Here is a 27,214-nt window from a genome sequence, read left to right on the forward strand (position 1 = left end):
AAACAGGTTTGTAAATATGTAACTGTGCAGTCCAGCAACAACTAGTGTTTGAACCACCGGGGAGAAGGAAGATGGACTCTGCCGTGAACAACGCCGAGAAGAAGCGGTGGCTCAGCGGTCTGCTTTGGTGGTCGCTCCTGGTCGAGCTGGCGTCGGGAGGTAACAAAGCAACTTTTCGACTTTTTTTTCCCAATGAAAACAAACGAGATATAAACTTATTAGATGGTGCTTTCAATGACGACATGTTAATGCTGCAACCACAAGCTTCAACTCTGATGACTGTCTTCCAGTGTTTGTAGCTTAATGAGGAAATAGTTTCCTGAAGGCTTCTTGAGATTTGCAGGTTATGACAACTGAAGTAACAAAGCAAACATAATCACTTACTTTATTTTTGTCACTGGCTGCTCTTTCCTTCATATGAGGGCTACAGCACTATTTCTGTATCATCATGAGCGTGTCTCCAAAAGCAGGCTTAGTATCACTTTACAGAGGATTGTTAAATGTTTTCTGTGCACACTGCAGAGTTGCTGTAATGGTTCACAGGTCTTAAAATGTTAACCTCAGTGTGACACCCAACTGAACAACAGCATGTGAATGTGAATGTTTTCATTCCAGCAACAACAGAGATTCATTTTTATGCATGATCTTGCATGTTTTGCTTTCAAACTAAGGAGACCAATAATTCCAGTATTTATCTTACACATATGATTTGCATTAGTTTTTCTATAATCTGTGCATGCATGGCTCACACACACAGGATAATGCAGTGCACTGTAAGCTCTCACCTTATTAGAGGCAGCAGCAGGGACTGTGATGCCCACTGTGGTGGAAGAATATCTGACTGTGACAATAACACATTCAAACAAATGCAAGAAAATGGACATCCATTGCTTTGTTGATGGACCTAAGGGAAAAATATGTTTTTTTTTGAGTGAGTTTTTACAGACGTACATTATTTACATAGATGTGGGCATTATTATTCTGTCTGGTTGATTTGATTCTGGCCATGTGTCATCTATATTCAGTATTCATCCAGGCTGTGGCCCTGGGGATAATCAGGAATTATTTCACTGTGACTCACACTAGACCATATCCTTCAATGAATATAACTACAGTATAGACATTTGCTTTACTTGAATGCGTCCCTTGATGTGAGCGTACTCTGTATTCCCCTCGCATTATGAAACAAGCCTCGTCCCAGGTTTTGATAATGCATCAGCAACAGAATGGCACGACAGTCCGTGAAAAAAAAACAAAGAGACACTTCAGTCAAGTTGCATCTCTGATTTGTTGTATAAACTGAGCACACAGGCAGTGACAAGCACTGGTCTTAGGCCTCAAATTAACTGTAAGCGGGTGTTCACTAAAAGGTCACTGGCATTGTTGTTGAAAGAGCGCTTTGTGAAATCTCACCAAAAAAAAATGTCCCTGTCGCACGGAAAGTGCCCCTGTAGACACGTAGATTACAGAACAACCTTCACACACCTCCTGTTTCTGCACAGTCAGGTGGACACAGGTATGTTTATGTGTGGGTATTGTTTTCTGGCAGTCTGCTGTGGTCTTTCATTTACATACTCCCTAAATTTCTATGTTTCTGCAGCTGAAACAACCAAAATTTTTTTCCCTTACATTATCGCTATTTTACAGCTTTCCAAGAATCCAGTTGCTTGTACGCAAGTTATGGGGAAGACCCTGTTGTTTGAACCAAACATGACATCATATGACTTGAACGTCATTGTTACGACTCTAAAATACAATTGAGCATGCATCCGGTCCATCCTAGTGAACTTAGGGGAAAAATGTCATTGCTTTCCTCTTGGTTAGTTTTTGGAAATGCTTCCTCCCTGTTGTACACAGAGCCAGTCAGATGAATGAAAATGACGTATAAATAAGGACGGACAATAAACTCACTCCGTCTGAGTCGGGGTCAGAATAAGGATAAATAATGCTGGATTGCTCGTGCCTGTGGGCCAATTATTCTCTATTTCCAGCTGCATTTAACAATTTAACAGGCACATTACACCAGACTGAGAATTATCGTTTAGGAAAGACTGGACAGTTAATGATGATTAAATTAAATTCAACACCAATAAAAAAAATACATACAAAAATTGCTGCAAATTGAAAAGTACTTCTTCAGCTGACTACCTTTGTTAGCACATACACAAATATATATAATACAGGCCTTAATATATATTTCTGTGTATGAGTTAGTTCAAAACAGCACTATTAGCTCATTTGGGGAATATGGGATGGTAACGTGTGAAGTTCGCTGGAAAATGTGTGTCTCACCAGAAATACGTTTATTTGGGATAAACAAATCAGTGGATCTTGGTCAAAAGACGTGCCCACGTGTCGATAAGATTAGAGGAGGACTGAGATTTAGACGGCTGCAAGGATTACTCAATTAATCAAGTGACAGAAAATTTATCTGCAACTTTTTTTGATAGTCAGTTGATCGTTTTAACTCATATTTCAATCAAAAATGCCAAACATTCACTGGTAGCAGCAAACTGACATCACATTGAGATTAAGGAAATTGTGATTGTGAGAAATTTGCAATATTTTTTTTACTATTTTGTGGCATTTTTTGGACTGATTAATGGAAGAACAAAGGAATGATCATCATATTAATTGATGATGAAAGAAATTGTTAGTTTCAGAGACCGGAGTGACCGGAGAGATGATGAAAACTACAGCGTTTGCTGTAGCATTTCTATCCAATACTGATTTATTGCAAATTCATCATTTATATCTGGTGTTGTTGATCTGTATATGTGAACGCCTGATGTTTAGCAGTTTCCAAGGAAAAGTTAACACTACTAGCGTGAACGTCGCATTTGCATATAGGGATGTTTGCCATATTGGTAAATTAGCTAAAAAGATGAAGCCAAATGAAACAGTAATTGTACTTTATTGCCTCGTCAAAGTTCGCTCGTCACAAAATAAATCATTCATTTGACTTGTATTTGAAGACATGGGCATGATGTAATTTTGTAACTTTTTTTAATTATGTTATCCGTCGCATCCGCTAACCTGTCACTCTTGGAATTCTTTGAGCAGCTCCGCATGTCTGTTGGCGAGATGATTTGTGTTGGCTATCATGGTCTGCGCAGGTTTAAAACATCTTTTGCAGACGGGCTTTGTGAGGTCTGTGGGCTTGCCCTGACTGGCAGCTATGGAAGAGGAATAATGCCATCTTTTGCTTTGTGTATCTGCTTTATTGACAAGCCGTGGACAGTCAACAAAACTGCCATTTTTAAAGTATTGGTACTAATAAAATGGGGTATAGTTGTTTTTTTGTCTCTACAATCAGCTCCTGTTGATTGATGACCGTATACTGACATGGCTGAAGGGCTTTTTACATGCTTTACTGGTTTAATTGTCTTAATTTATACTACATAGTCCATACAGATTGGATTTGATTAAGCAAACGACCCATTAGTGCATTAACCCTTTTAGGAGTAACAACAATGCATTAACTCACATTAACTTTATCTAGCTTCACCCGTGAGTCACTCTGGGCCATTAGCAGCAAGCTGCTCTTGCCCCTGGGTCATGATGAACTCCAAATAAATCAAAAGTGGAATGGACATGGTTCTTCACAGAGGCGGAGATTTGTTAACCTTTGAATATGCGTGGGACTCTGACACTCATTAAAAAACTCAACTGGTGATGCCTGGGCATGAGGGCTTAGATGAGAAAGCTTCAGAACACGTTAGCCTAGATTACAGGGTGATGTGAAATGGCAGGGAGGTGAGGTAGAAGAAACAGCTGGGTCCATCCGCCACACTGTTTCTGGAACACGCGGCCACAGACAATGTGTGGATGTCAGAGCCTTTCATGTTCAGGTTGAAGGTTCCTGTCAGGGCAGGGCAGGCCCAAACATGTCTGACTCCCTCCAAGCCACCTCCTCATCCTCTGCCTCAGTTTGGATACTGCTGTTGTGGCATTAAAGTCAAATACCTTTAAAATTCGTATATGTCATTACTACAGTTTTGGACAGTCCATGAACAACTTGCTCCTAAAGCTACAAAAGAGCAGAGATATAAATCTGCAATTCTGCTGCAAGTAGTACATGCAGGAGTAAAGTTTCATCCTGAAGGTGGTTATTATTCTATAGGTAACGCTTTAAAACTCATAATTGTACTCTTGACATACTTGACTGCATGTAAATCATTATGATTGAGCATATAGAGTACAAACACAACCGGCCCACCAGGAAGGCTGAGCTTAGCAGATCCAAAGAATCTTACAAGCACTCTTTAAATAAGGTGAGGTATAATTTGTGGACAGTGTGTGTGTGTGTGTGTGTGTGTGTGTGTGTGTGTGTGTGTGTGTGTGTGTGTGTGTGTGTGTGTGCGTGCGTGCGTGCGTGCGCGCTTCCCACTTACACAGGCTCTGCTCCACTTGTAAAGAACAACCAGGATGATAATTAGCCTGGCTTTTATATCTAAATGTCACATGTTGGCTATATTAAGACCACAATGCTTGACTTGACTTGCTCTGTGTTTGTTGTAGTCACTGCTACTGTACTTTCTGTTTCTCATCTCCCTCAAGCTCTGCTCAGTTTAAATGATTGTGATGCACTGATTTAACAAACTGCAAAAGACAGTCAACACCACATTCGACCATATACAATCTCCCTCTTGTTATCGCTTTAAAAAAAAAAAAAAAAAACAGTCTCTCTCTAATGTCTCTTTCTACAGCTTCCCTCTATGGCGATGGCTTTGTACAGCTCAAAGCAACAGAGTCGTCCGACCATAACATGCTCCGCATTCGCTTCCGAACCTCCAGCACCAATGGCCTGCTGTTTCTAGCTGCCGGCCAGACCGACTACTTCCTACTAGAGCTGCATGCTGGTCGCCTGCAGGTGGGTACATCCATGGCCCCAGCGCATGAGCATATGTGTGCAAGCATACATTAGTACACACGTGCACGCACATATTCACATGCATACAACACTTCGCAGATGTATGTGCCCGACCGCATATGAGCTCACAATAGACGTAGACACACACGCACACACACTGACCACCGTAAGCCATGGTTCCATCTCAGTTGACAGTGTCAGTCTCTCAACACAGTAACACAAGCAGACAAGCCTCAGTGTTAACTCCATACCAGTCACTTCTTGTCACAGTAGCAACCAGGAGATAATGAAAGCAGTCAGATCTGTGTTTTTAATCTATTGGAATAAGTGAGATAATTTTAACTGATCACAGGGCGTGGTACTCTGCCTCTATGCAAGAAATCACTTGAATTATCAAACATTGTGAAACTAATCAGTGGACTGCTTCTTTGCCTGCTATTGCTGTAATCACTCCATGATCTATGTAATACAGGGATGCAACTAATGATTATTTTCATTATTGATTAATCATATTATTAATTAATTATTGTATGAAATGTCGGCCAATTGTGAAAACATGTATGTCACTATTTCTCAGTGCTTAAGGTGATGTCATCAAATTGCTTGTTCTGTCCAACTAGTAGTAGGAGTGTTCTCTCGCCACTTTCATTTCACTAATGTGTTGTAGAACAGGGCTTTCATCAGGGTAACGGTCCAAATCCCAAGTCCTCACATTTCAGAAGTTGCAACCAAGGAATGTTTGGCATTTTTGCTTGAAAAAATAACTGAAGCAACTGATCGATTATCAGATTTTTGGTTGACTGATTGCTCCCCTGGTCATGAACAGTGCAGCCTTTAAAGCTTAGTCAAATGGAAAGCAAAATGTCGTTAATTTTAAGAAGTTCAAATTGAAATCAATCTAGTTACTTAACAAAAAAGTTACTTAAATGAACATACAGAACGTGCCAATCAATTTCCTTGTTATAGTTTCATTATGGATAATTGAGGTGACCAGTTGTATTTAATAATGAGAAGCTCACAGTAAGATTGCATCTCCCTATTTCTGAAGGCACTGAATTCCTGAGCAGAATGAGCTTAAATTCTGCAAAATTAGAAACCGACTTTAATGTTAAATTCAAGTGGAACTGCAAACAGTGCTCCTACTGCCACAACATTTATAGCTATAAATATAATAGAAATAAACACGACATGTAGTACACTCCTCAGGCGATCTACTTCTGATTTAAAGACAAATGTGTTAACCCTGGGAACCCTTATGAAATTTAGCTTTGCTGGGAGAATTTAAGGGTAAAATACTTTTGTCCCTTAAACACTGATTCTTAAGCATCCTGTAGCAGCTCTGCCAAGCTTAATCAGCACACAGAAAGGACAGATGTACTGTAGGCAGGCTTGAAATAGAAATGCAGACACATTCATAAGAAGTACAGGGAGTCCTGAGATATGCATTGTAGCTTTTGTGCATCAAACTCGAGAAATCCTTGTGACTAAGCTTCTATTCGTGTTAGACTTGTGCTGCCGGGAATAAATCATACTGACGACTGTGTTGCATTGTTGTACTTCAGTGAACACGAGGAGTGAAAGGCTCATCCCTGTTCCTTAAACTGTCACAGGTCACCAAATAATTTTTTTGTTCACCCACACAAGTTTTCCTCAGGCTTGGGATCTCATTCCATGTGAGTCAGCCATGAGTGTTGCTCCCTGGAAACCCGTGCATGAATAGCAGGGACTCAGCGGCAAGCCTTGACAAGCATGTCATCTAAATGCAGCATTAGTTTGAGATGGTGACATGATGCTCTAAGGACATTGCTGAGGGCAAAGAGATAAGAGTCCTCTTCCTGCTTCAAATCACAGACAAAGCTCACTGTTATAACAGGTGACATCATGGAATATACACAGTCTAAATCTTGTGTTTCCCTTTTGGGCTGTCATGGTGTCCACAGTTAATCATTTAATTCATATAAGTTGTAATGTCATAGGTTATATAGACAGTTATTTCATCTGACACAGTCAAAATATTTGAAGAATCTATCTATTATTTTTGCACTTGTAATGCTATATAAATACATGTTATTTAATTAATTAATTATTAACAATATTTTCTTCATGGTCATGCTAAATAGTTGCAACCTCTACATGCATGTTTAAATAAGTGTCTATAGCCATGGTAGAGACTCCATGAAGCTGTACTTGTGCCCAGCAGTCATGTCAGCATGCTAACATGATTACAGAGACAATGCTAATTTGATGATGTTTAGTAGGTGTAATGCTCACATCCCAGTTTAGCATGACCGAATGAATGAAAAGTTAAAGGATTAGTCATTATAAGTCATCCTCAGGATGGCATGAATGTCTACCAGTTTTATTGGGAGTCCATCCAGTAGTTGTTGACACATTTTAATTTAAACCACAAATGTCACCCTCATGGTGGCACTAGAGGAAAAGTTATCAATCAAAAAACCATCAAAAAAGTCAGAATTCATTCTCAAAGAACCAAGAATGTCTAAACAAAAATTTGTACACCAGATGTTGAGATATTTCACAGGATAAGTGAAAACTTTGACCTATTCATAGCGCAAAATGTAAGTTACAAGATTAGAGAAATCAGTGGGCTTCATCCTCTGGGACAACAGAGACATCTGTACAAAACTGAATGACAATTCACTAAAACACAAACTCATGGTGGTTTTAGAGGAAAAAAGTCAGATTACCAAAGTCAGTAGGCTTCATCCTATGGGGACCATGAATATCTGTACCAAAGTTTCATGGCAATCTATCCAGTATATCTTGAGGTACTCTTCCTGGTCCCGTGCTGCAGGCATGGCTAACAATTACAACAATTGCATTTAAAATGGGAAATCACAACAAACATCTATTCTAAACAGATAACCTCAATCTCGATTGAATTGCTGGTTAGATCACTAAGTGTATTTGCCTTTTATTCCTGTGTTATAACATCTTTTATAATTGAGTTGTTTTGTTTCTTGTCTTAGCTGAAACTAGACCTCGGATCTGGGGAGCGAGTGTTACAGTCAGAGCGAGGCACCCAGCTCAATGACCTGGCCTGGCACTCTGTGGAGGTCCACCATGTGCAGCACAACATCACTCTAACTGTGGACAAGAACTCTCATACAAGTGTAAAGATGCCAGGCTCCCATCGTGATCTCAACATCTTGGATGGCCTCTATGTTGGAGGCTCAGGCGGCCTAGACAGACTTTATATCCCCAGAGACCCGATTGGCTTCCGAGGCTGCATGGACAACGTGGTCTTCAATGAACATGACTTGCTGTCATCTCTTAGGCCTTATACTGGATTCAAAAATGTCCATGAGGTGTCTTTAGGCTGCAGTCCCCAATTCTTTGCCACCGAGGAGGACCCTATAAGCTTCTTCAGTTCCAGGGCTTACATTTCTTTTCCAACCTGGAATGCCCAACAGGAAGCGATATTTGAGTGTGTTGTGCACACTTCAGCCAAAGAGGGAATTATGTTGTACAGTTCAGCCAGAGAGGGTGACTTTGTGGCTGTGGAGATTCAAGAAGGTTTGCCAGTGGCCATTGTTGGAAAAGCAGGAACCAAAACTGAGCTTCGTTCCCTCACGTTCATCAATGACAGGAAATGGCATTCTATCAAGTTGCATTTCAGTTCCAAAAGCCTTGAGCTAACTGTTGATGGAGAGATGGTGAAAAGCAGCATCAGCTCTCGTTCAAAGGGGCTTCAGCTCAAAGGTTATCTTTTTGTAGGAGGTATTGATGACAGCACCAGATCGGAAGTTAGAAAGGTGGGGCTCGTCTCTGTGTCTGGAAAGCGTGTCAGGGGAGGTTCCTTCAAAGGATGTTTGAAGAACATTGAAGTCAATGGAGTGAAGATGGGTCTCTCTAGTGCTGTTGTCACCAAGGATATCTCAGTTGGTTGTGAGCCAGATAAAGAACCAGAACCATCAACCACCATAAGTCCAACAAGCGTTCCGGGATCCCTTTTTCACTTCGTGACACCAACACCATCTTTACACATGTCCACTCTCGCAAGGGGCTTGGATAGAAGGTATGGCTCAAATTTTGTGCAACTAAAAAACCTTGTGGTGCAGGAAGGTAGTAGAGCATCTCTTGAGGCCAAACACATTAAGGTTCTCTTGGACTTCAAAAAGCTTGGCATTCGACAGTCTCAGATTATGTTCCGAATTCGTGAGCAACCAATTCGGGGTCAGATAAGGCTTGATGTCGATCAAGACCAAGAGGAGAACACTTTCAGCATGTTGGACCTTTGGCACGGACGAGTGATGTATATCCATGGAGGGTCAGAGGAACCAGATGACTTCTTCATGTTTTCAATTTATTCTAGCAGTAGAAAGGAAGTTCCTGATTATCTGAAGGACAAAAAATTGTACCGGTACAATATTACTGTGACACCAACCAACGATGCACCTGAATTGAGTCTCCCTGAAGGAAATCTCTTTGTCCTGTTGGAGAACTCAAAGAAACGCCTCACCACGGATGTTCTAAAGGCCATAGACATTGACAGTAGCTATAATGACCTTGTCTTCTCTGTGCTTGGGAACCTGAACGCTGATGCAGGATATTTGGAAATTGAAAACAACCCTGGCAAGGCAGTGACCTTATTCTCATATTTAGACTTGGAAGAACTCAGGGTTTACTATGTTCACACAGGGGTTAGAAACTCAAGGATAGTTCTTAGAGTTAGCGATGGGGAAAAGGTCAGCAACACTGTGGTTCTAAGGGTCATGGCCGTAGCGCTGGAGTATAAGATTGCCAACAACACAGGCCTTGAAATCATTCAAGGAGAGACAGCTATAATTGGTTCAAAGCAACTAGCTGTCCAAACTAATGCTGTGAAACAAGTTGTAGATGTCCGGTATGATATGATTGAACCCCCTCAGTACGGAGAACTCCAGAGGCTTCACTCAAGTGGTGAATGGAGGCCTGCTGACTCATTTTCCCAAAGACTTCTAGAAAAAGAGCGCCTGAGGTATGTTAGCACTTTTCAAGACATCCAGACATCCAATGCCACTGATTACTTTAAGTGCAAAGTTAATGTGGCTGCAAGGGCAACCACTGAACTACTCTTCCCAATAACTGTGAAGTGGGTGAAATACCACCTGGTGAGGAATGTTATGTTAAACTTGGATAAAGTTAGGAAAGTGACACTGAATTCTGAGCATCTTTTTGCTGCAGCCGAAGGTGTGGCCCTCTTAGAGGATGACCTTTATTTTCGGGTTCTCACCATACCAAAGAAAGGAAAACTCTTACTCGAAACCACAGTCTTGTGGAAGAATTCAACCTTTAGCCAAAAAGATGTAACAGATCTTAAAGTACATTATGAGCTAGTTGACAGGCCTTACGAAGATACTAGTGACAGATTCAAATTTCAGCTGGTTTCCAAACATGCTCAGTCTCAAAACTATGATTTCCAGTTTTCCATTAAAGCTGATATCAACAGTGTTTTCATGAGAAATGATGGACTCTCCCTTCTGGAGGGAGAAAGTAAGCTTATCACTAAAGATGAGCTGTTTGCAGAGACTTTGAGTACAAAGGATATGTACTACACAGTCATAAGCAGCCCCAGACATGGAAAGCTAGCCCGTATTAGTCAGTCAAATTCCAATGCTAGCTACGACAACATCTTAACCTTTAGTAATCAGGATATATTAGAGGAAAGGATAATGTACATTCATGATGATAGTGAAACAACTCAAGACGAATTCACTTTCATAGCCTCCACCAGCAAAGGCTTCAAATCTTCCATTGCAGAGGATGAAATTGGCTCGAAGGGAGGATTGTTCAACGTATCCATTCAGCTGGTCAATGACCAAAAGCCAGTACGTGTTGTTGATAAAGTTTTCCATGTAGTAAGAGATGGACAGAGGTTACTCACTTCAGAGGATTTGCGTTATCATGATGCAGACTCTGATTATGATGATGGTCAGTTGATTTACACTCGACGTGGAATCCCCATGGGAGACCTAGTTCTGGTTAATGACACCACGCATCGGCTGTTCCAGTTTCGACAGAAGGATTTGGAAGAAAAGCGAGTGTTGTTCATTCACAAAGGTGTGAGCACTGGCAGGTTTGTGCTCTTTGTCTCGGATGGAAAACATTTTGTATCAAGCCTTTTAGACATCAGTGCACACGACCCTTTCTTGAAGGCTGGCAACAACACTGGTTTACTGGTTCAGAAGGGCCAATCAGTAACCTTTTCCAGCAGTAACTTTAGTGTCATATCAAATCTAGACATCAGAGATGACCAAGAGGTAATTTTCAAGATGGATGTGGCTCCTAAGTATGGAAGACTTTATCGCAATGAAACAAAGGTGGACTCGTTCACACTGTCTGACTTAAAGCATGGACTGATCTCCTATCGGCACGATGACAGCAAACATCTGGCAGACTATTTCAATCTAACAGTGAAAGTGAAAGGCTTTCGATTTGCAGTGAGGATCAATGTAAAGGTTTACCTGGAAAGTCATCAGAGGCCACCCATCGTGCTGCATCACAACAACTTACTGGTAGAAGAAGGAAAACCAGTGAAGATCGACGAAACTAAACTGGAGGTGAGTGTTTCAGAAGAGTGTCTGTGTGTGGGAGAGGGCTTGAGATTCCCAATCAACAATGTTCATGCAATTTTTATTCTGGTTCAAATAATAATATATATTTTTTATTGATATTGCAAGATAAAATTAATTTTAACCCAATCAACTTTGTGTATATTTGCAGAGGCATTACAGTTCCACCATTTTTTTGTCTAATTATGATATTATGCACATAATACTAATAATAATAATAATAATAATATGCATACTTGTGAATTCTCAGCACCACTTTCATTAGAGACATTTAAGATTAAGGACTTCCTATCCCTGACTATAAAAACATGTAATGAAACAACATGTGTCCTTTTTATAGTTAATGGAAGGAAAATGTTTGGCAGACAGTGTAAATTATGAAAGAAAAATATAACCAGAACAAATTACTTGTCTTGTCCTGGTTTTTAAGGCTGCTGAAAAGGTAAAAACTGAATGCTGACCCATGTTTGTTTTTTTTTATTTTACAATGATGTCATGTTGCATATAGAGTAAAATGAAAACTAAACTTTGGTGACACATGGAACATTTCAAGTTTAATCACTGACTATGTTTTCTGATCGTTGCAGGTCACTCACGAGGACAACCTGCCATCTGAGATTGTATTCACAGTCAAGGTAGCCCCCTCTCATGGCTTTCTCCGGCGTTTTGTCGAAGCGGAGCAGCGCCACATCGGAACCAAACAATCCCCTGTCAAGACGTTTAACCAAGAGGACATTAACAATGGGAACATCCAGTACATGCAGGTGGAGCCCAACGAAGTCAATGACACCTTCATCCTCGATGCCACCAACGGGGTCACTGACGTCAGTGACATTAGGATGTCTGTTGACATCATCCCACGCCTCATCCCACTTCAGGTCTCAAATTTCACTCTGAATGAGGGCGCTTCCAAGGCACTGACCCAGGATGTGCTCAAAGTCACCAACCGACATTTTTCTGGAATCAACTTCCTGTATAGTTTGACTGAGCCCCCCCAGCACGGTCACATTGAACACTCTCGACATCCTGGTGTGTCCATAACCTCTTTCACCAGGAGGCAGGTGAGATATTCTTACAGACAGTCCTTAAGTTGCTTTGGAGAAACAGCAACAGAGTGGCAGGTGGATTAATCGATAAATAATTAGATTTCATGTGGCAGTAATATTTTATTTATCAAGATGAGAGGGTGTTTTCTCAAATATGCCCCATATTTAAAGAGAGTTTGTTTTTTTTAAACCCACAGCCATCTTTGCAGTGTTTGTAATCTAACTCATCCTTAATTAAATCAAAACATTAAAGAGTATTACCCTTGCTTGACCCCCACCATCCCCTTCTTCTCACCCTATGCCTGCTAGAATCTCTTTTTTGTTTTTTCTCTATGTGCATTTCAGAGAGTATAGTGACCTAAGTGTCACAAAATATTAGTGTTTTGTATGGCTGTATTTTGAATAAATCTTTGCAGTTTTAGTTTCAGGTTCTCCCTAATAATTCCATGATCTCTTAACCAGGTGGAACATGAATTCATTTACTACATCCATGACAGCAGCGAAACCTTAGCCGACAACTTCACCGTGATGGCCAATGACTCAGGCCTGAGGAAGCAGAGTGCAGCCCAGACGGTGTACATCCAGGTTACAGCTGTCAACGATGAGCCTCCTGTTATTACAGCCAACAGGGTCCTCAGGGTGAGTCTGCACTGCTCTATATTTAAACTCTGGACGTGTTTTTTTTTTTACTAGCAGGTCTGGCACCATGGCTTACTGTCAGGCAGTTTTCATGTGGGCAGTGTTGCAGTGTTGCAAGTTGCCATGGCTGACTGGCTGGATGAGGAAACTATGTTTGCTATGTGGAGGAGGGTCAAGGGTGGGGGGGCTGGCAGCACAGCGCATGCATTGACATATATTTTGGAGGTGCTTGTTTGGTGTGAGTGTGAGTTACATTTCAAAAACGTTCCCCTAGTTTTAAAATATGTCACTGCCTTTTGGTGGGTCAGTTGCAAGCATTGCTGCTTCTGTGAATTGAAAGGGGAGCTGCTATTTTGTATAGTCTGGAGTGACCGGAAATGATTTCTAAGGCTACTTATGAATACAAAAGACTTTAAATCAAAGAGAAAATAACCCCCAGGCATTACATGAACATGAGATCATGCAGCTGGGAATATGATGCTTGAATTTAATCCATTCCAGAGCATCATCATAGTGTTGAGCAGCATGATGGCATGGCCTGGAAATAGCAAATGGCCTCAGCTCAGTCCTGTTTCTACTGCCTCACAACTCTCCTCACTGTCTTCTTATCCAAAAAGAATTGCATTTACTACCTGTCTGTGAAAAGCAGTTCTTCTTGCATACAGTATATTTTGAACGTCACTTAAATTCACGTAAATTAGACAAACATTGTTGTGTGTGTCCATGTGCTGAGCAGTGCTGAGCAGTGCTCCTGCAGCTTCAGTGGCTAGAGTTGGGAGAGGTCCAGCTGGAAAGAGAGGCTGAAGTATAGGCTTCTATTGTGTGTGTGCAGCTTTGCCCCAAATGCCTCAAATTCCTGCAGACTCAGAGAAGAGCGACTGCTAGAATTTACTGCACTGAAAAACATCAGGGAGCCAGGTGAATTATAGTAGCTTTAATCAGAAAACACTGAATATTTTTCAAAAGGGAGATGTTTACACATTTTGGTGACAGTCTCTGACAAGCTGGTCTGCACATAGGTATGATCTATTGAATGCAAATGTGATCTCATCGGTCATTATGTCATGTTTTACCAGAGGGGAACTGGATTCTCAGTGTCCACAAGGTGGCTCTCTGCCACTGCACATCATGTTGGGGCTCCAACTGTGGAAGATTTGAAGAGAGACACAGGTCTTCTTACAACCGACATACAGAGTCACCCTACCTAATTTCCATACAATTTATTGGAAAGTTCGTTTTGAAACAGCTTTGATGTTTTCTGACTCAATATTTTAAAAGGACTCAACAGATTTTTATTAATCAGTGTACCATAGGGGATTATTGTTACATGTTATATAAGCTTGGCAAATGCTGAATAAACCCTACGACAACCCTGCATAAATATCAGAGGATGTCTGTTTAAAAATACAAATTATTCATTTTTTAAATCAAAAATGAAACAAAACAAAACAATACAGATCATCCTTTTTTTCTTAAGTTTTAAAAAACCTTGAAATCAGTAGACTATGATCCAATACAAATGTCGTGTGTTTGTGGGTTAGTTGTGGCAGTACCGACTGACACGTGATACATTCAACTTCTGTGTGTTTTCCAAAGTTTGCGCCAGACATCTAGAAGTAATGGCATCACAGTGACATAGAGCTGTGAGCAGAGTCTCCTGAAGTCAAATTCTTAATTGTTTGTCATGAGTATTTATCTTTCGGAGACAGGCTTAATGTGAAGCAACATGAGAGATTTTTTTACTTTGTGCAGGTGAGATTAAAACCAAAGGCCTATTAAAACACCTCAGCACATAAAGATCAAAACAGTTGAGGTTTGGCAGTGAAGACTCACAGGAATTCAATAAAAATGGATCAAAGATATGATGAGTGTGGTGCAGTTTGTTTTGACTATCGTCTCCATGACTAAGGCTGCAGCCCGATGAGCATCCTGTCACGTTTGAGGGATTGATTTTCACTCCAAGGGGCTGTTTGTGCAAATTGATCTCATGTGTCCTGTCTTTGAGTTTGGTGGAGTCGCCCTGATGCGGTTTCAGACCGATCCTGCTGTGACTTCCTGTTTAATATAGGATTATTGGACGTGTAGTCATTTCCTGCTATGAGGAGCACGCACTCACATGTTTGGCAAGTGTTCTCATATGGGGAGAGATGGGACCAGTGTAATATGGTTTTACAGGTGCTAATTGAAAAAGTGCCCCATGCTTCTGATCCAGTAACACGTCTAACCAAGTGAGAGACCAGCTCACAGCCAGTTAGTAATACAGTGAATTTTAGGGCCATTTAGACTCATGTGTCAACCAGTGTTTAGTAGTTTTAAAAGGTAAAACCCGGCCTCAGATAGTCTTAAATCTTATGATGCCTGTGTTAGGCTGCACAAGTGTTTTTTTGTAGTTGTACCCACTTCCCTTCTCCCTGCAAAGTGCAGTTCTGCAGTCTGCGACATTTCTCACATAAACCACCTTCCAGAGAGCAGCAGTGAGAAGTTGACAATAAAAATACTTGCTACTTAATCAATGTGTGAACACTTGAGATGTTACTGTGATCACACCATTTCTATAAAATGCTATATATCTTGTGGCTGCATTGCATTGATATGACCCATGAAAAACAGGAAATTTGCACTCTTTTGTACGTAACAGTACTACATGAAATTCACTTTGACTCCAGCCAAAGTGGATTTTGTGACTAAACCTAACAATAACATTTATTGTGACCTTCTATTTCAGAAAATGCGTCAAATGGCTACATGTAATGGGAAAGTTGTCCTTCCTAGTTACAAACATGCAGATAATTATTACTCCTCTGCAGTCCCCTCAGCGCTACATCTTACAGCTCATTGTTTTTGTTTTCCAGCTCATGATTTTACTCTTTTGGTTCACTCTTGCTGCTCTCATCAGTCTCAAAACCTCTAGCTGAAGTCAGTGAAAAAGCTCTAAAAGCTCACTGTTCACAGTCAGACACACAAAAACAACTTCAAGCAGATGAGCGTAGTGGAGCATTTAGCAGCTAAACAGAAAAAATAAATAAATTCAGGTTTAACCATGAATATAAATATTTTAAACTACTCTTTTAACTCTAGCATGTGTCATGGTTTCATGGTAGGTTTTTGACTTTATGACTAAATCCCTATTCAGGCAGTTTTAACATTACAGATGGGTGATAGGGAATCAAATGGTCACTGTGCTGTTCTGTAAGTGACCCATCTTCCTGGACAGCATTTTTAATACTTCAAAATTAGAGGATGTGGTCTGTAATAGATTTTGTGTCTATTGATTCTCAGAAAAAGGTATCCTTCGTCAATAGTTTTGTGTCCCATGTGTTCACGAGTTCCTCTGTTGGGACCTTAATGGTGTGTCTGCTCTACATCCAACTGTGTTTACAGTGTGCGTGGCTATATTTAGCCCCAAGATGCCCGTCATATGTTCATTATGTTGTTGAATGTGACTTGAGTGATGCTCAGAGTGACACAGGTTGTTATTGTCTCAGCATCTTTTAGGTGCCTCAGTTAGAGATTGTTTTTGTAGCAGTTCTGCTTCATTGGATGATGAACAGTGGAAAATGGCTTGGAGAGAAGAAAGAGAGAAAAACATGTGAGAAAGCCTTGCAGCTGGACTCACATCCACAGCATCCTGGGTCCATTGTATGTGGTGATGAATGACAACGACACATCAGCTATTTCCGTCTGTCTTTTATGTGTCTCACTTCCTTTTCAGTTGTTTTATATCTGCGGAGATTAGGTGGATTTAATTAATGGAGAAAAAAAAAGTACCTGAGACATCATTCTGTTCTATCCTCAAGACAATTTTATTAGATTTTTTTCCAGAATACTTGAATTATGGCTGTAACGACTGGCAAATGGAAATAAGCTTTAAAGTAGCGAGTCTATTGCCCCATTGTATAACAAAATATGACAGTACCTCATGCCATCAATCAAAATAAATGTCAGAATCGCATATGCCTGTCAAATGCTGTTAGGACCTTCATTCTGAGCCATGTCAAACGAAGCATCCCTGTTCCTGCAGGTCTATATCTTCACGTAGATCACAGATGACACCCGTTGCCCTTGTCCATCTTGTGTCCAGGTTTGGGTGTCCTCAGTGACAGAAATCAGCCCAGAGGATCTAAGGGCGCAGGACCAGGACACACCCCCAGAGGAGCTCCAATTTATGGTGACCCCACCGAGCAACGGATACCTGGCCCTGAAGAGTGCCCCCATGAAGGCCGTGCTCAACTTCACCCAGGCATACATAGACCAAGGACAGCTGCTGTTTGTGCACAAAGGTAAAGTGTGTTCCCTGTTTTTTTTGTTTGTTTTAATAATCTAATGTAATAGTCTCATTTGATTTGAGTTGATTCTTACTTTGCATTTATACAAACAGAATAAAAACAGGCAGCAGAAATGAAACAGGTGGGAGAGGAGAGGTCAGGAAGCCACAGAGCTGTACAGTGGGCCTCCCCCTAAATTAAAAACCAAAGAGAACATTCCTCTGTTTGTGTGGAGATAGATATTGAATAAGAAAACATTATAGCAATATAAGTGGGGCTGGAGATAATTCAGTTCTAATCATTTATAAACTTTGACTTTATTTGTATTTACAGTCATATCATGTTCTCATTCTGTCATCCAAATTAATGATTCTAAGCAAACTGCAATTAAAAACGTCAATTAATATCTTAAATATAACCTGTAATTAATTGGTCCGGTTGTGGTCAGTGTTTCTTCTCCTGCACAATTTGGATTTAATGCAGTAAAGCCAAATGTAATTCAGCTCTGTTTTTATGATTCAAGATACCTTGTTGTTGTTGTTGTTGTTCCTTTTGTGTGAAGTCAAGTCAATTTTTATAGTGCCAAATCACAACAGATGTTATCTCAAGGCACATTTCCCACTGTTTGATTTGTCCTCTGCTCAATTCCCCCTGTCGCAGAAACAATGTGGAGCTTTCTTCAGTAGCTGTTAATTTACTTGCAGTACTGATACAGTTCAGACAGACTGGGCTGAAAGCCAAGCTGCAGGTGGTAATAGTCTGGAAATGTGATGTGAAACGATGGATAAGATCTGTCAAAATTTGATAGCGCCAGTCTCAGATCAGATTTCTGCTCACTCTCCTGATTCATATCTACTTTTTTCTTTGCCTGTACTTGTACCACGAGGAAAGGTTGTGATAGTAGTGTGTGTAAGGTACTCGCCCCACCCTGTATATTGAAGAATTTCTTTTTCACACACACACACACATTTACACACATCTACACCTGTATAGACAATTGATTTTGATTAAATAGCCCCTCATTGACTCAGAATACGAAGTTTTAGCTTGTGTTGCAGTTTTTTTCTTTTTTAGACCACCATCAGGAGTGCTGATCACCTATTTTTTTTTGTCCGTGTATTTTGCAGAAACCAGACACAGCTCATTTGTAAATTTGCTCCCGCCGAGAACAAAGAGACAACTTGTCCTCACAAAACTAAGATGCAGTTGTTCTTTATTCAATGCAGCAGTCAGAATCTAACAATGTTCCCTCAGAGACTTCTTGACAGTTTGATGTTGTTTTTCCTGTCATGTCCAGGTGCCATGTCTGGAGGATTCAACTTCCAAGTCAACGATGGTGTGAACTTCACCCCGAGGCAGATCTTCAGCATCACTGCCAGAGCCTTAGTCCTCAGTTTAGAGAAAAACCGTCCACTCAAGGTGTTTCCAGGTAAATCCTTCCCTCTGAATAGAGTCTGAATAGAGTCTGAATAGAGTAAATCCTTCCCTCTGAATAGAGAATAGAGCCTGGTGTTTTTTCTATAGTTTTATTATTGTCAGTAACGCATTGAAAAACTGTACTAGCTGATCTCTCAACATCTGTAGTCTTCTCTACTCTGTGTGCTGTACTCAGCCCTGAGACACAAAACTGTAAAGATGGGACACAAATAGATATTTAGTTTCATTTTTTTTTTCAAAGTTGAGTTGATTTCCTAGAATGAGATTGCAAGAATTTTTGTCATTTTGATTTCTTTTTTATAGTCTTTTAGTCATGATGAAACTACACAGCTACTTCCTTAAAGGAACTGAAACGAAATATTCTGTCTGTCACAGTCATCTGCTCACACAGACTCTTTTTAGTTGTATTGTATTAACCATAAGCAAAATATTGATTTCTCCTTTTTGTTTTTTTTTTGTGTGTGTGTTTGTGTGTGTGTGTGCGTGTGTGTGTGTATATACGTACATGCAGGTAATGGCTAAGGTTAGGGTAAGGGACTAGGGAATGCATTATATTAAGGGTGAGGGTTATATCAAAGCCGGGTCCCCACAAAGTCGCACATTTACATAAATAAGTCAGAAAACAGTTTGTTATGTTTTTTTGGTCGAGGAACCACATCACTTCACTTTGCAAGTTTGGATTAACCTCATCACACCACAGATGCTGCTGCTTGCTGTGCATTATGCCTGCAGTGGATGACCTAATCATATTATACTCAGCCTACATTATATATTTTTAACTGAAAACCCCATGTTTTATTGTGTTTGTTCTTCGTCTGTGATGTGAGGTAAAAGTGTGCATCCTGCTCATCATTCAGTTATAAAATCCCAGTGCACCAGCATCTCTCCTTGTTGAGTGCTCTCCCACTGACAGCGCTGTCAGCCGAGCACTCGGTCACACTGGATGACAGTAGAGGGGGATGTACCAGCGCCTGGTCTAAAAGCCTAGTTTAGCCGCCTTCATTGTGAACTGCATCACACTTCGATCATCCATTTGTTGTTAGGGTTTTTTATTTTAGGTGTTTTATTATTATATATTTATCACTGTCATCTCAGAGAACATCCAAGGTTTTTTCTCATAACATTTTCCTATGATTGGCCCCAATACACCATACTTTTCCAACAGCCAAGTCATTACATTACCCAAATACCAGACTGGTGATGTTTTAATATACAGGATGCCTCTTTTAAAACTCAGGAGCTAAAAATAGACTGACTGCCGTCTGTGTCTGCAAACACATCTGAGATCTTTTCTGAGATTTCCAGTGGTCCGGCTTGTGAGTTAGGAGGAAAGAATATTGTGAGGGCTGCAAACTGCCAACTGGCACGCTCTGCTGAGCTTCCCAGCCACAGGGTGAGTGTGTACTTGAAAAGCTGTGCCACTGTCTGTCTGAGGCAGCCCTGTTTGTGCTTTGTGCCAGGCGGGACAGGGAGAAGGGGGGCGGGATGGGAGCTTTAACTGACAATGAAGGGTTTTGATGGGGTGAGGGGTGACATGAAACACTTTAACACTGTGGTGGGGAGATTAATGTTTATCCTCTTCCTTGCAAAAATCCTCAAATGTCTGGGTGCTTTCTGTAAAACTGTGCAGACTCCTCACTAAATGGTTGCATATGCCTCATTAAGAAAACCAGTGTTTACCTGAAAGTGTTCTGACAGTGATTCATTGTGTTGTTGCCTGCAAGTACCACAAAAGTGATAGTATGAGGAGAAATTCTTCTTGAATACACAAATCTAATTATTACACAACAGCTGTGAAATATGAGTATAACAGTGCACATTTTCAGACAGTCTTACATGGAATATTCACAGTGTTGCACTTTGGTATAAACAGAGAAGTGACTGAAGTAGCTGTGTACTATGAAGAAAGAGAGCTAGAGAGAGAAGTTCAAACCAGCCAAATTTCTCACCAATTGAATAGCACTTCTGATGGAGTTTAGTGGTGTTTATATATATATATATATATATATATATGGTATGTATATATAAATATATATATAATAATATATATATATATATATATAAATAAATAAGTGATGATACTCTAATACTGAATTCTCTCACTTCTTTGTTGCTGTATTCACCTAAATCTGTCTCATCATTATCATTTTATGAATGTATTTTTATCCCATATGCCTAATATTTATGATGTATTGTTTTTGCAGTGATAAACATGTGTCACACGTTCGTCTTATTAACAACACAGGAGCTGGGGAAAAGTATTTTGGTCATGTTTTGATTTTACATCTCTAAGCATTCTACATGTCTATCTACTGCCATCAAGAACAGCTGCACAAACATATGACAATATACGAAAAGCCATCTCTGACAGATTTAGCACATGATAGGCTTTTGTGTAAAAAAAAAAACAAAAAAAAAACAAGAAAGCCCGTCTCCCCCTCTTCCTCTCAGAAGGAAATTTCCCATGAGACTGACAAGTCTCTTTCGTGGGAGTGCTCACGAAAAGTGATGAATGAATTTCACTGTGCTTCGACCCCCTCTTTCCCTCATCCTATCATTGCCTTCCATCATTCATTTATCAGCAGTCTTTTTTTAGTATTCTCACAATCTTCACTGTGGCAGAAAGGGTTATGGAGATCTATGTAGTTCATCTTACAAAGAAAAGAAGCTCTCAGTAGTGAGACCCTGTCATCATGCATAGAAGATGTTTCCCCTTAGGTTTTTCCCAAGTGGAAGATTTCTGCGCCTGTGAGGAGCTGATCCACTTTTAATTTCTTGTGTGGATTTTATGTAACACCCCGCACTGCAGTTGGACAGTGCTGTTAAAAAGTCTGTGATGTCTGCAGTGCAGCTTTAATTTGACACATCAAAGGAGTCTCATCAGTCTATTCCAGACCTTGCTTTGCATAATTTGGAGTCAAAAAGACGTGAAACGCCTCCAGAGGGAAAAACTTGCTACATTTGATGCAGCTACACAACAGTCTTAACAATGTGGTCAGAGCTAAACTGAATACCAGACAAGAAAGGCTGTTTTTCTTAACAGATACAGTTTCATGATCAATAATCCAAAACACGTCATCAGTCATTTTCTTAATTCAGTTTCATGTCTTTCCTCCAGGCTCCTCTGCACTAATCACAAATGAGGATTTACAAGCGGAGACCAATGACATTAGCAACACCTCCAATCGCATCATTACATTTAGTGTGATTCGGCATCCTAAGCTGGGGCGACTGGTGACAAGGCAGCCTGATAATTCAACAGTAGACATCTCCACTTTCACACAAGATATGGTGAGTGAAGAGCTGGTGGTATCAACACTTTTCTTTCAAGATATTTTAAAATAAAATACAAGGGATGTGAACCAGAGTAAGACTGAACATCAGGGTTCCTCCATTCATGTGGAAAGTTGCCAAATTTCCAGTATGAATAATAGATATTCTGCATCCTTATTCAGGAAATGGACTCTGTGCTTCTTGGGCTGAGTGGAACATGTTAGGCTTTTATGTAATCAGATATTTTTGATGGATTATTATCTGACAGTTAAAGCTTGAGCTTTGTGTGCTATATTTTACTGCTGAGCAAAGCAGATTTAAATTAATGATGAAATCTTGTACACATTGTAGAAATGTCTTTGAGAATGGTGAAGAATTATTGAGGCCAATGAGTTCTTTATATGTAGTAGATTAAACCATCAATTGATTTTAGGGATGATAATCTGCTGCTGTTGCACAAATGTATTGATGTGAAATTATTTTGGATCAAGCTTTCCTGAGGATTTATGGTGTTTCTGTACCTTAGGTGGACAGGAAAGAGGTTATGTACATTCAAACCCCCATTGAGTCAGTGGGCTGGGAAGCCATGGACTCCATGACCTTCTCTGTGGCATCACCGCCTGCTTCTCTGGACAGTCAGACCTTCAAAATAGACATTTCCTATGAGAATACTGGACCTGAACACAACACAGTCCTGCTCGCAAACACAGGTATGAAAAGAGTCTACAGCCATGCTAGCGGTTCTGTAAGGCTGTACTTAGACATAGCAGTGCTTTGAGCTGAATGTTAACATCAGCATGCTAACATGTACACAATAACAATACTAAAAAGAGTTTTGTAGACATCACCTGGGGCCACACTACTAGCATGGCTAAAAACCGCAGACTATGCTCTTGTTTATGTTGATTTATTGAAAAGAAAAAGTGTCTAACAATGTTATTTGTGGTGATTTACTTGGGGATAGGTGCGGCGGTAACAGAAGGGGAGAGTGTCATCATTGATGAGTCCAAGCTTGATGCCACTAACCTGATGTCCAAGCTGCCAACGCCTCAGCGGGGCTCCCATGAGGTCTGGTTTCAGGTAACATCCCTGCCTCAGCATGGCGTCATCATGGTGGGTGAGAGAAACCTCACCAAGGAGAAACCTAACTTCTCCCAGTTCATTATCCACAAATATGGTATCACCTACAAGCATGACAACTCGGAGACAACTTGTGATTCTTTTGCCTTCAGTGCATGGATAAATCCTAAGGGAAAAACAGCACAGCGCCCTCAAGATGATAGTGATGTTGTTGAGGAGCGTTTTAACATTACAGTCACACCGGTGAATGATCAGCCACCTTTGCTAAAAACCAAAGCTCCAAGTCTGAGGGTCGTACAAGGAGATACAGTTGTCCTCGGCCCTGAGAATCTCAAAGTTGAAGACTTAGACAATCCCCCTGATGACATTAAGTTCTCTGTGATTAGCAAGCCAAACAATGGTTACCTAGCTCTTGAAGGAAGTTTGAATCAGTCGATAGTGGCCTTCACCCAAGCCCAAATCAATAACAGAAGCATCTATTTCATCCATGATGGAAGCTCCGCCTCAGGGGTGTTCTACTTCAGTGTTACAGATGGTCATCATAAACCAATTTATAAACTCTTTAACCTGGAGGTGACAGAAATCACAATTTCTCTGGTCAACTACACTGGATTGACACTGGAACAGGGCAAGACTTCGGTATCACTGACCCAGGATAACCTTGCTGCTGTTACCAATGGGAAAAACGTCACCATTCACTACCAGATTACAAGGCCTCCAAACTTTGGCAAACTTCTGAAGGACAACGACAAAGAGGTTACACAGTTTGAACAGGAAGATCTACAGGCTGGAAGGTTGTCCTACCACATGATCTCCCTTTCCTCTGGAGGAGACAGCTTTGAGTTTACAGCCCTCACTTCGGAAGCAAATCTCACTGGCCGAGTGCTTAACATAACTGTCACACCTTTGATCAAGTTTGGCAAAGATGTGAGGATTCCCAATGGGATTGCAGTCAAACTCAGCGCTAGTTTTCTGAATGCCTCTGAACTCGCTAAAATTAGTAATAGTGACCCTGTATTTGAAATGATCTCCCACCCTAAGTATGGGAAGGTGGTTCAAACAAAACCTAAAATGTCCAGGAAAGCTGCACAAGCTGACTCCTTCACCTTTAAGGAGGTGATGCAGGAGAAGGTAGCCTTGGAGCTTAATGCCAATATGACTGGAGTTCAAGAGCTGAATGACTCATTGGTGTTTCTGCTGAAAGCTGATACCATCCAACCTGCTAAAGGGGAGTTCCACTTTACAGTTGTGCCATATGACCCAGCACTTTTTCCCACCACAAAGAGTCCTGTCCCAACCACATCATCTGTTACTCAGACACCAATCCAGACTTCCAGAAATGGAACTGCTTCACCATTCCTGTCTACAGCTTTCCTCTCCACCCAGCAACCAAGCAAAAACCAGCAAAAGTTCAAGGGACGCAACCGCTGGGGAAACTCCAACAGAACTAGCATTTTCAGTACAACACTCGGCAAACCAACACGTGGAACGGAGGATTTCCTCTTTAGGAACACACCAGTTCGTGTGGAATCCTACCCTCAAAAAACCTCCAATCCGCTCCTGGTGATCTTACCACTACTGGCCCTGCTGCTGCTTGTAATCATCTTTGTAGTCCTGGTTGTGTTTCTTCGACATCACAGGCAAAGGAAGCAGAGCACTACTGCACCAAAGGAGCCACCTTCCACTGGTCTTCCAAGCAGTGAGTCCTACCAAGGCCAAACCCAGAGGAGCACAACAGTTCCCTCAGTGACTGTCACTCCATTGAACCCCAACTGCCCGGGCAGCCCTGTTCTTGATCGATTACTGGTGTCAAATCATGGTACGGGTTATGACACCATTGATTCAAACATGCTCATAAGTTCCTGGAGCAATGGTTCCCCTGCAGCATCTTCCCAAATTATTAGAACCGCCACACCCACTCTTCAGAAGAATCAGTACTGGGTATGATCTTCCACAAACCGACTTATAGCTATATGTGTTGGAGATACTGTTACAGGTTTTGATAATGGATTAAATGTGGTTGAGTACCAAATGAGGCTGTAATTAACTATTTTATTAGCTTAAAGCTGCATAATCAATATTTATGTATTAATACTGACTCGAATTACCGTGTCATGTGTAAGGTTTCACTCATTGGGACAAACTCAGAATTATCACCCAACACAAAGTTCAACAAAGTGACAAACTAGCTAAGGAAGAAAGTCAAATATGTAGCAAACTAAAGACCAAGAGTTGTTGGAGACTAAATCAGAGCTAAAAGCTCCCCATATGGCTAGACAGAGACCTCAAATGGGACAATAATGTGCTGGAAGTGTAATAAGGCAATTGTTTGCTAACAATTTAAGCAACAACTTTATAAGGCCACAATACAGTTCATCAAGACAGTGCATCTATTTTGAGTTCTTGTGCCCCTTGTTGGCCAAATATTGATTCATGCAGCTTTAAGGATAGATAAAGGACAAAACCACTATGGCCAAAGTTATTTGGAATACATTAATAAGAGTCAGGACGACTTTGAGTTCTCTTTGAGTTGCACAATCCATTGAAACACTGGCTAACAATCCAACACCAATTACTGCAATAAGTTCAGCTGGTGGGACAGACTTTGGTCATTAAGCATTTACGAAGCAATCATCATTGTGGTAAATTATAACCTATGTTTGGTGCCTAATTTAATCAGTCACGTCGTTGTCTGGTCCTCATGCACATTGAAGTCTCTCCCATTATGGGTCATGGTCATCAGAGCGGGAGCTGATGCAACTGTGAATTACTAAGACTGACACTGGTACAAAGATGTATTGTCTAAGGATTTCAATTGATTGTTCAGATTTTATATTGTTGTTATGTATCATATATTACAGTATAACTTTTTGTAAACTCAGGTATTTTGTTAATAGTCATTTACTCCATGTTACCTTTAATGAGGGTTGCATGTCTTGTCAATAACAGGTTTTTGTTTTCACATTGCAGGATTTAATCTTATAAATTTGAGGGTTTTGTCGCAAATGCTTCCCACCATGGTTGTATATTGAAATGGTTTTGCACCACTATTAAAATATTTCTTTCTTTATAGCCCTGGTAAAATCACACTGGGTAAAACTGTTTTATAATTTGTTCTTTTTTTATTTTACTATGCACATTATTTATATATTTTATATTGTATTCCACCCACTTTCACCTCAGTGATTAAAATTCAAACTGCAGGTTCATTCTGTCATCATTTAACAGGTTCTCCTACAGTTGAATAGATAGTGGGTTCACCTACTTTAAGGGAGATTTAGCTGCTAAGCCTAAAACAATCTCATTAGTCTAGGAGAGGTAATGACTTTCTGAGGTGAGATATTAAATATTTGTCAACAGAACAAGTTGTCAGTCTCTTGCTTTTGAGCAGCAATTCAAGGAGTCCTTCTTTGAAAATACTGACAGGTGTTTCCCAGACAAATTACAAAAAACGGACAATTTCTTTGACTGAAATAACAGCTGGTATTTATGTTCATTATTTAACACTGACAAAACTGTATTACTTGTGTCCTTAGATTCTTGACATTATCTACTGTAGGCCTTGGCTGTCTGACACTGAAATGCTGTGTCTACTGTAATGAAAGGTACTTTTCTGACTTGTTCTGGCAAGCTAGGCAAGATAAGAAATTGCTGTCACTGAAAATCACTGTAAACTTGTATGTTATGGAATCATTTTGTACTGAACAGAAGTGTCTATCCAGTGTATCCCAGTGTCATATGAATGATGTAACCTATGTAACAAGTGTCATAGTTATTTATACCATATTTTTAATAAACCACTTTAAAATGTTTGGAAGGAATTACTGTCTGCTATCCTACAGTAGGAAAATCATACCTTGTAAGTGTGTATAATCTGTGCGGTCTTTTTTACTTAGTGTCTACCCAATTCTCCTCAAACAAGATTTATAGGCATCCAAATTATCCCTTATTTCTTCCAGTTAAATTAGTTTTTGGCAGTTTTCTCTTTCTCTATAATTTAAACTGTACTTGCAGCCTCTTGCCCTC

At 40.4% G+C, this 27,214-nt stretch overlaps 1 protein-coding gene across 1 annotated transcript; it reads left to right on the forward strand.

The window, feature by feature from the left end:
- The first annotated feature begins 71 nt into the window (after nt 1–71).
- LOC111236453 (chondroitin sulfate proteoglycan 4-like) lies at nt 72–26,980 on the forward strand. The gene is made up of 10 exons (XM_022765187.1): nt 72–159; nt 4,710–4,873; nt 7,864–11,436; nt 12,036–12,509; nt 12,957–13,133; nt 17,215–17,413; nt 18,696–18,827; nt 21,954–22,126; nt 22,635–22,818; nt 23,073–26,980. The coding sequence occupies exons 1-10, from the start codon at nt 72–74 to the stop codon at nt 25,133–25,135; spliced, it is 7,227 nt and encodes a 2,408-aa protein (XP_022620908.1). The 3' UTR covers nt 25,136–26,980.
- Nucleotides 26,981–27,214: the final 234 nt, after the last annotated feature.

Source organism: Seriola dumerili, unplaced genomic scaffold (assembly GCF_002260705.1).
Source record: "Seriola dumerili isolate Sdu_G_001 unplaced genomic scaffold, Sdu_1.0 BDQW01000668.1, whole genome shotgun sequence".
NCBI lineage: Eukaryota > Metazoa > Chordata > Actinopteri > Carangiformes > Carangidae > Seriola > Seriola dumerili.

Bases quoted from the DNA above. Each gene is read 5' to 3' on its own strand.
- LOC111236453 (XM_022765187.1), top strand. From the start codon at position 72: ATGGACTCTGCCGTGAACAACGCCGAGAAGAAGCGGTGGCTCAGCGGT. The intron at 160-4,709 runs GTAACAAAGCAA...CTCTTTCTACAG, and splicing joins GGTCGAGCTGGCGTCGGGAG to CTTCCCTCTATGGCGATGGC. The intron at 18,828-21,953 runs GTAAATCCTTCC...TCTTTCCTCCAG, and splicing joins TCCACTCAAGGTGTTTCCAG to GCTCCTCTGCACTAATCACA.